We start from the raw sequence: 15,543 nt of genomic DNA on the forward strand, positions 1-15,543 counted from the left end.
AAAAATATGAATAATGATGTATTATATTTAAGTTGGATAAATGTATATTCCTTTGAAATATGGCTAAATGTTATACCTGTATTACAACTGTAGACTACTGAATGACCATAAATCAATGGCAACTTACGATGTTTTAAAAAATTTATATAAACATATACATATATTCTACACTACTCGTTTTTTCGAGATTACAAACTATCAATCTTAAACCTGTAAATAATGAGCCATTTTTGAAGAAATATGTTTACCATAAGATATCAAAATGATGCCGAAAACATACCTCAATTTGTTTTTATGCACAACTTCTATTCGTTTTATTACAAAAGACATAAATTTACTCATGAAAATATTATTTATACCTCATTTTGTGCGCAATTATTACGATTTTTTTAGAAAACCAACATGGTTTAGTTAAGTGTGGCGTCTTTCAAAAAATAATTTTAGTTTGCAATACATTCACGGTATATTTATTGATGTACATATATTAATGAAAATGTTTTGATTAATAAAAAAAATCATACAAATATAATAGGATGAAATTTCAATATATTTTTTTTTGCAAATGATAAATGCCTTTTTACTATTTAATATATTTTTTAAATATTACCAAAAATAAATAAAAGTTTATGTTTTAACATCTCAATATAGATTATGAAGAATATGGAAGTCTGGGCATTTACAGGGCTTACGACCGTCATCTATATTGAGACATCAAAAATGTAAAAAAATATCCCCTAAGTGGAGATGATCTATATAAATAGATTTGTTAACAAGTATTTGGACACACTCAAAATATTGTAAAAAGTAAATGTATTTATTTTTTACATCGTAAATATGTACGAGTATTAATTTGTCAATACACATATTGTTTGCTTTACAATTCAATGTACACATCTTGGAAGCGTCATAGCGTCTATTTCCTCTAATAGGTTATACATATTTCGTTTAAGGCCCAGCATTCGTTAAGTCGCATTCATTCCACCGGAGACCACCGGAGGGGTCACTTGTCTTCTCACGCCCGATTTTTTTAAAGAATGTATAATATATTGGATATTTTTTAGAATAGGTACGGAAAAAATATTTTCATATTTTTTTTAAAACTCCTTACCTTTTCAATAACTCTTTTCTTTTAAAAACAATATAATTATTTCGATGAAAAACACATTTTTCAATGCAAAAACGGTGTTTTTAGAAAAAAAAAATCAATTTCGTAAAATGTTACCTGGATTTAGAGAAAATTAAGTTGCGACTCAACGAATACTGGGCTTAATAAAGGATGAAACTACGTAAAAAAACAAATAAACCTCGGTCAGATTTGTGTTAAAGACACCGAGTTTATGGATTTTCGCATTGTGTGATTGTGTCGATAATGACAATAGTATGTCGGGGTTAATTGGTCCTAATTATGACGTCTCGGGACATGTTTCCTCCGGGAGGGGTCGGAGGGGTAATTGGGGACAGTGGGTATTCAGGAACGCGGTGGATAATTAAATAATAACAGTCACCGTTTTTACAGGAGTCGGGTTTTATAGCGGCTACCTGAATTAGCTACAAAAACCCAGCCTCGCTCATAAGTACCTACATATTATATCGCTGACTTGTTTAAATAACAATGATAAAAAACCGAAATTTAAATAACAATGATAAAAAACTTCTTTCATACTATTAGATTTAATTTACAAAATTTTGCGTGTCCAAATACTGGTTCACAAATCTGGATTTTTAGGAGTTATTTTTACATTATTTTGAGATATCGAAAACAATGTAAAAAATAACTCCTAATTGGAGAAAATCCACATTATTAAAACGGTTTTACTTTTTACCTGTAGATGAAAACGTCTGTTAGTTTTCGAAACTAGTAGTGTGTAATGTAAAACTCATTAAGTGGTTATACAAGTATTTAATTATAAAAAATAATATATCTTGTTATTCATACATCATGAAAGACATTTAAGCAGGTATTTTTTCATGTAAAATAATTCTAATTTGAATAACATTTGAAATCAACAAGGATTTAAAAAATATATAAAAATTTTTAACATTCAAAAGTATGAAACGACATAACTGAAGAATTACAATTTTCCCAATAATAATAATAATAATAAAACCCTTATCCGCACCCCAATGGTACATAGGGCACTGCGTCATATAAACGCAGTGTTATCTTGATCGTTTACACATGAAGGAAAGGTGATCAGCCCTCCGCTTCAGGTACCAGTCCAGGGTAATATTGAATAAATATGACAGTGAAAAAATCACTTTTATTTATTTTACCCCCCTTGGAAATCGAACCCGGGACCTCCAGAACGGTAGCCGAGCGTGCTGACCATTACACTACGGAGGCGGACAAAACATTTTCCCAATAGTATCATATTTTCCCTCGTGCTTTCTTTTTGGTTTTCTCATTTAAAAAAATGAGGATTTAATTGTTTACACAAAAATCAGTGTAATTTGCGATTTAAGGGGATATTCGTTGACACCGAATTTAGGAGAAGTCACATGTCTGTTTACGTCCGATTTTTTCAAAGAATATAGGTTTTGCATATTTTGTTTGTTTTTTAGAATATATGTATACAGAAAAAAATGTATATTTATTAACTTCTTACCTTTCAATTACTCTTTTCTTTTAAAAACCATGCATGGTATAATAATTTCGAAGAAAAACTTTTATTTTAAATGCAAAAACGCTGTTTTCAGACAAAAATCAATAACGCAAAACGTTACCTGGATTTAGAGAGAGTTAAGTCGCGACTTAATGAATACTGGGCCTTAATGGCATTCCAAAAACACTACCAAGGACAAAATATGAATCTCCAGTTTCAAAAGTGAATTTCGATAATTGTGACATTTACGAAATAAAAATGGAATCCAATGCACTGTAATAATAATAATTAACCTACATTCCTGTGTTTTTTTACAGAACCTACTTACAGTTTATTAAACACATGAATATGTTCATAAACTCAGTGAACCGAAGAGTTTACTAGTACAAAAAACGACATTAAATTAACGCAGTACAAATTAAAATTCATGTTAATTGTTTTGAAGAATTTCACTCAATTCAATTACACACACGATAATTCCGTTTGGTGAATTTTTGTTGTTGTATGAGTATGTAGGTACTATGGAAATCCCGAAAAACTACAACAGTCATTGCTATATTTTTCAATAGACACAAAAACAATGAAATTTCTTGCATTTTTTACAAAACAAATTGTAATTTTTTAAGGATGAAAATAATGTGCTTTTCAAATATAAATTTATAGGAATTGTTTTAAGAATTCGTATTTAGATATTGATCAATCAGAAAATAATTATGAAAATTAATTAATAATTATTGAAGTTGCAATCATCAAGTACCCATTTCAAATAATAGAAAGTGGTCAGGTCAAGAGTCATCAGCGAGTATCTATAAGGAGATGCATGAATGTGATAGAGGCAAAGATTTTTTGCAATGACATAGTAATGTAGCGTTCTATTCTGAATTGAAAATTAAAAAATGATTTTTTTCAGACGAATTTCAAACTCCTTTCTTATCATATCCAAATACTTATTTCGAATTAAAATTTGATTTTTCAATACAAAAACGGTTTTGTAAACCAATATATCAAAAACGTTAAATGTTACCTGAAAGAATTTTTAAATTGAAAAGTAAGTCACGATTTATTGTATATTGGGCCTTAAGATAATATTTTTTAAAGACCTACCTCAAATGGTTGTTCATGAGAAATACAATAATAAAAAATCCTTTTCATAAACTATAAAAAAATTAAATAAGTGTACAGCATTATAAATTTATAAAATTTACCGTCAACACTAAAAAAATATATAAAAACATATTAAGATCCGGGTTGAACATAAAAAAATCGTGGAGAATTAAAACATAACCTCAACTAACGATTTTTTTAATTGATCGAATCAACTTGAATAAGTTTATCAAATGTCACCTGCTTTTAAAATCGCTTTGTCGGTAAAACTAAAGTACTAAATTCTTATTAAATACAAATCGTAATATTCGATTTGTAATATCAAATCAAAATGCTATAAAACGGAATGGACATTGCAGATAGAGTCACTCGGATTAAGGAACGGAAATTTTAATCAGACTGAATTACTTAATTTCGATAATAAAACCGAGTAGTTCTGTTAATTTTCTTCAATAATCATCGTGTTACGGTCGAAGGTATTTATTTATAATTACTCTAAAGACGGGACTGTATAATTATGCGTATTGAAATTATATTACATTTAGAAAGCACGTTTTCAAAAGATATAAACGCATTTTATATCGCAGCCTTTAGCCAGACTAACTGCCGAAGATCAAAATTAATACAATCTTCCAAGAAAAAAATTAAAACACTACAAAAACTGAAAATTGACCTTAAACTTTGATTTGAATGTGGTCAGGTCAGAATTCGGAATAATCGGCAGGTAGGGTAGACTGGGTACGGTTGAAACAATTTTGCTTATATTGTCCATAGAATTGTTCTTAACAAGTCAAGCGATGATGAAGATGCATTAAATACAAGAGTGTGTTTCTGTCTACTAATGGGAAGTATTATTTCAGTACCCGGTGTGTTATTTTTGGTGGCAGATCAAATTTAAAAAATATATCCGATTTGTTTCAACCGTCCCCATACCAGGGGCAGTTGAAACAGTGATTGGGGTCAGTTGAAACACACGCAAATAAATCAATATTTAATATTGTAAAACGTTTTATTCATTATTTATGTTTGTTTTATAAATAATTATGGCACCGCATGACAATATTAATCAGTCTACAGATATGTAATGAACAAAAACAACTAAAAACAATGGCATTTAAAAAAAACAAATTGAACGAAAATAATCTGTGAATAAACTAAAAGGAAACACTTCTTTCATTTTGATTAGTCATAAATCAAGCGAAAATCTAGCTTTGGGATCATTCCGAGTCGCAATTGTGGGAAACATAGCTAAGACCACCTTTTGTGCAGTCTTCTTGAGTCCACAGTTTACAAGTGGTGCACTGTATCCACTTTTCACCGGATTTGCTCTCTGAATACAGTGACAGACAAACAAGACAATAGCACTCGTCCTCTTCTGATGATGATTCCTATTGCGTATTATGATTATTTTTCCTTTAACGATCCTTCTACTTTTTCCTCCATCCAATCTTTTCTTGACTTACTTAGTTTTCATCCGTTTCAACCTTATTTCATGTTCCTTTCTTATCTCTTCTTTCTCTGTTTTTTTTAGTAGCAAGTATTTTGCAAGCTCCTGCTCCTTTATTAAAAACTTCGTTATGGAGTTCATATCCCATTTTCTTCCTCACCAGATGCATCTCGCTTTCGTATATATATAATGAGCGAACAGTGGTTTAATCCATGCTTCTCCGCCGCTTTTCGCAGTGAATCTCCTGCTTTAACCTCCTCATAAGCGTATGTATACCTTGACAAGTCGACCTCCCCTCTCGAAGTCTTTCTTGCGCGTACTCTCGGCATCAAGAAAACAGGAAAACTGAAAAAATATGTTGTTTCAACCGTACCCACAAAAAATGTTTCAACCGTCCCCAACCCCTCCTTTAGGTGGAAAACAGAAAATAGTAATGTTAACAATAATGGCACATTAAAACTAATCACTAAATCGTGTTCTACAAGCTTCATTTCAAACACGAAATCATACTCAATAATATCGTTTCAATAGAAACCGTAATAAAAGGAAAATTCTCGGAACAAAAATACTTACTTTTGGTTATCAAAATACAATAAGACCTCCTACAAGCAACTGCACCGTGCGGCGAGCGATGCAACACTGATATTCGTGTTTGAACTTGTTGTCCGCTTTGTTCGTCCCTTGGACCCTTCACCCTACCGCATACGGTTTGCAAGATATTTGCTCTGTTTCAACCGTCCTTTGTTTCAACCGTACCCAGTCTACCCTATATATGAGGAGATGTATGAATGTGGATGAGCCGAGGATTGTTTGAAAATACTTCTCTATTCTCTCTGCCTACCCCTGCGGGGAAACAGTGCGGTGGTTGGTTAGTTAGTTAGTTGAGGTTCCGAAATAACTATGTTCAACACTTTCGTAGAAGTTTCGAAATGTAACTTTTAGACGAACGGCGTAAATTATTCGAATGTATATTTCCGGACTCTATAACAAATGATACACATATGTACATACATACACATATATATATATATATATATATATATATATATATATATATATATATATATATATATATATATATATATATATATATAGATATATATATATATATATATATATATATATATATATATATATATATATATATATATATATATATATATATATACACATATATATATATTTATATATACATATATATATATATATATATATATATATATATATATATATATATATATATATATATATATACATACCCACACACCCAAACACACATACACACAATTATTATATTGAAAAATTACAAAAATACTGTGATTGAAATGTTTTCGTTCATATTGTAACATGATATTATAATGATATTTAAATTCGATTCAAATCACTAAAAAAATACAATTTATAGGTATTATTAAACTACGATTTGTTCAAAATATGAAACCGCACATCAGATAAAATTTCCCATGTTTCGTTATTCATTAATACCGAAAAATGATAAAAATTCAATTAAACCAATTTAAATTCCTCGCTGAAAAGCAATTACCGTTGGGGCATTTGAATAATTCAACAATAATTTAATAATAACCAAATTTCATGGATCAGAAACCTGAAATCTAAATCGGAATCCATGTAATTGGTCATTAATGAACTGAATAAATAATAAGAGCTTTGTTATTACTCCAATTATTCATTTTGCCTCTTGGTTTAATTGAAAAATAAAAACGACAATTACGTGAGGTAGATACGATACAATACGATCGGGTTTACCCGTTCAAATGGGCCGAATCGTGTGATAGGAGAATCTATTTTTGAAGTATAACATCACTACCTACATATCGCTCACTCCTTTCAAGAACGTCATTAATCAAAAAACTTTTTTTTTCAGGAGATAGTTTTTAAAGTTTAAAAATATAACTCAATGTATCAAAAATAAATATCAAGCCATTTATTGAACTTTTTACTGTGCAATAGATTTTTTAAGGTAAAACCTGTAGGCTTTTCTCCATTTGAAAAATATTTAATATATTTAAAAAAATATTTAAACAATACATTTTCTTCAAAATGCAGAAACAACATTTTCTGCCTTGTAGCGGGTAAATATTAAGTTAAAAATATGCCGCTTTTGCTGGGATATAGTACATTTTCTGGGACATTCCGAAAACATGCACAACTGAAAATTGACGATTTTGATATATGACGTTGTTGAAAGGAGTGAGCGATATGTAGTAGACACATGTACGTGTATAGTATCTGAAAATATTATATCGTGGGTATACTGGCAAAAAACGTTAACTCTAAAATCCCTGTTTGAATAATCTCTGCTATTTAAAGCTTTCATCTTGAATAAAATAGCCTTTGTTAAACTTAAAGATGAATTTACTAGTTAAACAATATAAAAATAATATTTCAAACTACGTAGTGTAATTTGACAGTTTATAGAACGTTGAAAACGTTAAAATACTGCGTCATTAGTCAAAATAACATATTTTCGAATAAATTAAAGTACGGTGTTTGAAAATGACGCGGAATCCATCAAAACAAGTGGCACAAAAGATTTTAATAAAAAGTAGTATTTACTAAGTAAAATACTAATTAAAAATTTGTGGATATAATAAAGTAACTGCCGAATAGATTCACGAAATAATATTTTTGATGTGAATTGCATATTGTATTTCTTTTGAGATGCTCTTTCTTTCAACATGTCCTTACACTAAATTTCTCTAAAAGTCTCTATTTTTTTTAAACGCTCAACTTTCATCACTTATACAGGTGTTACACGCATTTTTTTATATTAAATGTCAGATAGTCAAAAAATTTGCCGGGAATATTTGAAACCATATTGAAGATACGTTTTATTTAAAGTACCAATCGTTTAAAATCGTCGCATTTATTGTGATGTTTACGAAGACAGCGTATGAATGTGTGTTTCGTATGAGTAAGAATTTTTATAGCAAACGTGGAATAATAAACAGTATGAGGAAGGAAATAATAATTAGTTTCAATATGTGGGGTCGATTTCAGATTGGCCGTAAATGGAGATAATAGATGTAATTAAATTTGCCTTAATTTCGAGCAGAATGCGTAATCATTTCAATTAAAGATACAGAGAGAAAAAAATTCTCAGAAAAATAAAAATGAAATGCAAAATAGGTTAGCATATATTAATTAAACTTATCACTGAAACGATCTGAGGAAAGGATATGTATGAAGACGATTTAAAGATTTTATTTTTTTACTGTTTATATTTAGAAAGAAGGTTAATATTTCTTTATTTTAAATGTAAACAACTTTATTTGGTATTAAATAATTTAATTATTTAAATTTGAGGACAATTTAACCCTAGATAACAAAACAATATTTGTAGATTCATAGTAACTAAACATTCGTCAGGTGGACTACGTAATTAAAAACGTGAAAATTATCAAAAGTATTTATAAAAATAGTAACTGGTTACATGACACTTAAGTTTGGCTTATAAGGAATAAATGTAAGAAACATTTAACAATGAATCACTATTCCGTAAACAAAGCCTGGCGGGTGCGGGGTGCAGGGAAGTAGGTGCACTTGGCTTTTTCGGAGAAGGGCGTCGTCGCGTGGACGAATGTTTAGTTATCTACTATAGATATTTTTTTATGGAAGTTGCATTATTATTTACCTTGCTTATAATGTTCAAGGTTTATAGATCATTTAGTGGATTTTTTGTTTCTTCTAACTAAAACTTTTAACTTTTTTAGCTAAATATAAGAAATATATATATATATATATATATATATATATATATATATATATATATATATATATATATATATATATATATATATATATGTGTATATATATATATATATATATATATATATATATATATATATATATATATATATATATATATATATATATATATATATATATATATATATATATATATATATATATATATATATATATATATATATATATATATATATATATATATATATATATATATATATATATATATATATATATATATATATATATATATATATATATATATATATATATATATATATATATATATATATATATATATGTTTATTGACATCCCAACATTTGTAGAAAGAGAAGAATATGGAAGTCTAGGTATTTACAGGGCTCCTGTCATAGGCTGGTTTAAGCGATCTTTTGTTTAAGTCCGCCTCCGTAGTGTAATGGTCAGCACGCTTGTTTACCGCACTCGAGGTCCTATGTTCGATTCTCCGAAGGGAGTAAAATGAATATAAGAGATTATTCACTCAATACTTATTCGATGTTACCCTGGACTGGTTGGTACCTGAAGCCGAGAGCTGATCATCTTTTCTTTATGTGTTAACGATCAAGATAACAATGCATCATATCATCCTTAAATACTATATCAGTTATGCTATTAAATTAATCCTTTAAATTATGTGTATTACGAGAATTTATATGTTTAAATACCTTAAATCATAATCATATGTAATAAATATGTATGTAGTTAATGAATCCAGTCAAGTACTGGTATAAATCCCCGTTATACTTAACCTCAATTGCTTGTTCCAAATTACATTAACAACTTCAATTAAACAAAAATTTACTGCGTGCGCATAATCGTACTCGTATTGCGTTTATTTTTAATCAAATCGAGTCCTTTTCAATTCTGCAAATGGATTTACGCATACATAATTGGGAAATTATTTAAATACTAACGTCAGTGATCAGCTTTGTTATTCGTACCAATAGATCAGAAGAACAGTGGAAGAGTACAGTAAAACCTCGATATAACGAACCTCTATTTTACGAGCTTCGGATGTAACGGACAAATAATCCAGCCAAATACATATATTTAAAAAAAAGTCCTACTAATATTATACATGCTTAACCCATCGTTGCATGATTTTTTTCATTTTTAATAAAAATTGTCCGCCTCCGTAGTGTAATGGTCAGCACGCTCGGCTACCGTTCTGGAGGTCCCGGGTTCGATTCCCAAGGGTGGAAAATAAATATAAGTAATTTTTTCACTGTAATATTTATTCAATATTACCATGGACTGGTACCTGAAGCGGAGGGCTGATCACCTTTCCTTCATGTGTAAACGATCAAGATAACACTGCGTTAATATGACACAGTGCCGTATGCACCATTGGGGTGCGGATAAGGGGTTTATTATTATTATTTATAAATAAAAATTTAAATATCTAGTATCTTACTCTAAACATTAGAGGAAAAACAATAAAAAATAATGAAAAATTTTAACAAAGAAAAATCAATAAAATACTTATGTATCAAATTTGCAACAATATGCAATGGATATACTTGTGAGATATTGATATATGTTTTAACATTAACTTTTGGCCGTGTAACAAATCTGATACACAATGCAGCGAAAGGTTAAATTCAAGTGTCACTGCATCCGTATGTAAACAATAATCCGTATGTAAACAAAAATCAATCAGTGCAAAAAAAACTTAATTCTTTTTTCAAACTAAGATTACGGAAAGCAAGCGCGTCGATATCAAACAGCAACGTCATTTCACGACGAGTGTCCGAAGATAGAAAATATAATTTTGTTTTTTGTTTTGTATTTTTTTTTATATTTACAAAATGACCACGGACATCCACAAATAGAGCCGCTAATAATTTAGCAATGTTACCAATATCAAAATAAGTCCATCGTTTATGTGACGTCATTCATTACCAACTTACGAAAACAATGTATTTATGAAGGCGAATTTCCCGAATGAAAATGAAGAATGAAAATATCGATTATATCGGCTGTTATAAACACAAAACGAGTCAAATACAATCCTTTATAGGTTAAGTACATATGTTAAATTAGATATTCCTCTCGTCTGACAATGATCCGTTACTCGGGGAAAGCTGTAAATTTCACAAAGTTCTCATCTGGTGACAGCACTACTTACTACTACATACTTCGTGTCAGTTAAGATACCGATATATTACATTTAATTATCTCGTTATTTAAATAATAGTTTATTAAATATTGACATTGTATGCTGGTGCTACAATGTTCGTAATTGCGCTGCATTATTATAATCTTCCAAGCAAGAATATTCTTGGAATACTATGCAATTCATTAATTATGATTGACACGTGATTCAAGATCAATATAAATATATTTAAATAGTAAATCAGATATCACTTAACGTAATGTTGTTAAATCTATTTATTTATTTAAAAAAAAAACTGAAAATATTTTTTTTTGAATTACCTAACGTCCTAGTGACTCTGAAATCTAGCTACGGCTTATGCAACACCGTTTATCATGACCCTACTCAGGCTTCAACTTTATAAGTTTCATAGCTTATGCCTACTCGTGAGTGGATTTGCTCTTTATGTTGAAAGTTACAATAATTTCATGTTTTTCACGAGTGAAAATTTTAGGGAAAAACACTCGCTAACTGAAAATAATGAGATATTATGATTTTATGTACGGTGTACTACAATATAAGTTAAAAAATATTATTTTTGTTGCTGTTGTAAAAACCTATTGTTTTTGTCCTTACAATGTCCACTAAATGTATATGACCATTTTTACAAAAAATATATTCACTAATTTTAACAAAACATATGTACCTATTAGAAAAAATCTCATAATTCAAAAATATTAATTTCTATATTTTATTTTTTTATAATTATTTTTTAAACCCTTATCCGGACCCCAATGGTGCATAGGACACTGCTTCATTTGAACATAGTGTAAACACAGTATTTCTATATTTACCAGAATATTTATTCTGCTCTTTAGTTTTAGTAATCACCTGTCGATGAAAACAACTGTAGTTTTCGAAACTAGTCATGTGTAATGAAATAAAACTTATTAAGTGGTATTAAACATACAAGTGTTTAATTTTTTAAATGGAAAAAAATCTCAGGACCAAAAAGTTTAACAAAATTTCAAATTTCTTCATTGAGGGTAATCGCTAAAATTTGTATTATTCTTTGTTCCAGGTGTGGTTCCAAAACAGGCGCGCCAAGTGGAGGAAACAAGAAAAGGTTGGCCCCCAAGGCCACCCTTACAACCCCTACCTGCCCGGAGGGTCTCCAGCGCCCCCCGCCCAAACAGCCCTACCCAACCCGTTCACGCACCTCGGGTTCAACTTCAGGAAGCCCTTCGACGGAGCGAACCTGGCGTCATTCAGATACCCCCCTCTCCACGCTGGACCAGTCATCCCGGCTGGGTATCTTGGAGCCGGACATCCGTTCCACAGGGCTGCCCCTCCGCTGTTTCCTCAAAGCATGAGCCATCTATACAACCCTGCAGCCGCGAGCTCCTTCCAGACTCTTCTGGCTAATATCTCCGCCGCCCAGAGACCCAAGCTGATGACCAGCTCTACCCAGGAGTACGTCACGCAGTCTCCACCCCTATCTCCTGGCGGTGGGTCCTCTCCTGGGGCTCCAGAAGTCGACAGGAGAAGTTCTAGCATTGCCGCTTTGAGGCTGAAGGCGCGGGAGCACGAACTGAAGCTCGAGATGTTGAGGCAAAATGGACACGGAGATCTCATCAGCTGAATTTGGCCTTATTTACCTCAATCTTGAATATAGTATTTTACTGCACAATAATTACTGATGAAGAAATAATAATTACTCTAAAATTTATCCAAGGGCGTACAAAAAAGTTATTTTGTTTGTTTTTAATAATTTTGGCTGAGGCCTGGAATATTGGCTCGATAAAAAATTGTGAACTGTTAATCCATGTACCTATACCTTCTTGGTTTGTAGATAACACTAAAAAAATTCAAAACAAATCAAGTGATCTAGAATGATATTTCACCTATCTGTAATATTTCGAGATGTCCACGAAAAAATTGATGAATACTGGTCATAATTTTTTGTCGTATATTGCTCCATTATAAATTATACATAAATTCTGGCTTTTATATGTAAAGTTTGGCTTTTGAAAACAATCTAATTGGACCACGAAATGTCAGTACCTACGTACGATGACAGCATCTTTTGATCGTTCACTTAACTATAATTCACCCTGTTATCGCATTGGATAAAGTTAAAAGTAAATTTCCAAAAGTAAATTTCCAAAAGTAAATTTCCAAACACATCTATTTTCGATCACTTTATGACAAAAAGGAAATTCCCTGATATTATAATAAATTTATTATAAGTACGTATATTACGTATACTCCGTCCAAAGGGTTAGTATTTAATTCCTTTAAAAAACGATATCCGTCCAAAAGAAAATACAGTGTAACCTCTCATAACGAGCATAACTCGTTCCAGAATCTTACTCGTTAAGCGAAACGCTTTTTGTTTTGACTGGCGCGGAAGTCCCGGTTCACAAGTTAATGTCGTAAAAAAGGGACTTGCCCCTTCTCTGTAACTCGTTATGCGACAATCTTTCTCATTTTTTTTGCTTGCTATGCGAATTACTCGTAATGAGAGGTTCCACTGTAACTTACTCCTAAGAACATACTATAAATATTTACATAAAGAATATGTGATGATAATGTTATGTATTATTTTAATATTATATTATCATGTAAATATCCGTCCATTTATATATAATACAATACATATGTAAGTAAAATATATCTATAATATGTTAGTTGAGCACTTAATTTAATTTAATAAACATAGTATAATATAAAATTATATAAGAATATTTGAATGGCTCAAAATCAACCTACCAGTGCCTTTTTTACATCAAATAAATAAATAAATAAATAATAAGTAGAAATATGGTTCTAGATTTTTAAAACGATATATTTAATAGTAAATTTTTAGTTATGGATTTTTCGTTCATATAAAAGTTGTTTTCTTCTTGACTTTCAATCACGAATATGTTGCTATACCAATAATTATTATTTAATTCTAGGTTAGGTTATTTTGTGATCATTTTGTAAATATTTTAGTACTTAAATAAAATAATTTAAATCCGTCCTAATGAGAGTTCGAAAGTAAGAAATTTTAATTGAAAGGATATTTTAATTGATAAAATGTACAACATACTCTAATGTTAATTTATCGATATGATTTTTTTAAATATTAATTTTTATTATTGGTAAACTTTAACCTACTAGTTTTCTCTACAAAAAATAATAAATAAATATTGTTTTATTTAATTTTTATTGATTTTTTTCATTTATTTTATCTTGTACTTCACTTCAGTCACTCTGTATAATGTTTTATTACTTTTGTTTACACACGTTATAAAATAAAACAATTATATTTATACTTTACGTAAAAAATAATGTACAAAAATATTAAGTGAGTAAGATAATTATGTAAAAAATAAATTATTTATAAAAAAGTTCAATTTATATTGTATTATTATTTTTATGTAAGCAAATGTACTAAAATTTGTCTCCTAGGTTAAAATATTTTTATTACATAAATCAGTATTAAAGTTATTTTTGTCTTTTATTCACCAAATAATTAAGGAGACCTCCCTTCCACCCGTTTATAGAGAAAGCAAGAGAAAAAAAAGAGAAAGAGAGAAAACATCATGTAGAAAAATATTGACACACTTGAAATATACCAAACTTATTTATGAAATACTTACCTATTTCGATTTGAGTAAATTGGTAATCAGTTATTTTATTAATTGATTCGGCTGTCACTTAGTAGTACCTAATATCAATCCATTTTGCATTTGATTTTTACATTGTAAATGCTACTTTTTCTTGAAAGTAATAGGGAATGCATCGAAACTCGTATCACAGTAGATTTTAAGAAATAGTTGTATTGACCAAGTAAAATGAAAATAAAACAGTTATTTTTCATTAAAATAATCACTTAAACCAATTTTTTTACAAAAATAATTGCCAGGAAAGTAATTTTAAACATAAAAATAATTAAACCTTTATATGGGAAAATACACACCAGATCAAAAGTCTCATGATCCTAACGTCTAATCATTCATTGAAATAGCCAAGTATTGAACATGACGCGAATGGTATTTAAACATATTACATACATATGTCACATTTATAATATTCCTGATGAGTAAATTCCATTTCTCATTTCGCGACATGGGATTAAGGTTAACAAGATTGAAAAACAAATAAGAAAACACAGCAGGATAATAAGAAGCACAGAATAAAAGGTACAGTATATAGGCATATAAAAAAACATAAGGTTAGAAGCATATTTTAATGAAAAATATGAGAAAATATAACTAATCACCAAAACAAATATCTTTCCATAAAGTACTTAAATATTTTTTTTAAGTCATTCGTTTTGGATCCCTGATTGGATACTATTTAATATTGTATACGTCAGGCAGCTGGTTAATTTTCGGTTTATATTTCACAAAGTTTGCTGTTTTCTACAGTTTCATATCGAAACTAGTATTGAGACGACGAATATGACAATTCTCGCTACTAATATACGATTTATGTTACACGAATACAGATCTAA

The 15,543-nt window shown here is 29.6% G+C and overlaps 1 protein-coding gene across 3 annotated transcripts in view; it reads left to right on the forward strand.

The window, feature by feature from the left end:
* Window positions 1-14,387, forward strand: part of LOC148310385 (homeobox protein aristaless-like) — a 167,158-nt gene extending 152,771 nt beyond the window's left edge. For all 3 annotated transcript variants that reach the window (XM_088258496.1, XM_088258498.1, XM_088258497.1), the window contains exon 4: window positions 12,121-14,387. In XM_088258496.1, the coding sequence (XP_088114622.1) occupies window positions 12,121-12,681 (561 nt within the window). In that variant the 3' untranslated portion in view covers window positions 12,682-14,387. The remainder of the gene's footprint in view (window positions 1-12,120) is intronic.
* Window positions 14,388-15,543: the final 1,156 nt, after the last annotated feature.

Source organism: Brachycentrus maculatus, unplaced genomic scaffold (genome assembly GCF_059751285.1).
Source record: "Brachycentrus maculatus isolate JH-2025_06_01 unplaced genomic scaffold, ASM5975128v1 h1tg000097l, whole genome shotgun sequence".
In the NCBI taxonomy this organism is placed as follows: Eukaryota; Metazoa; Arthropoda; class Insecta; order Trichoptera; family Brachycentridae; genus Brachycentrus; species Brachycentrus maculatus.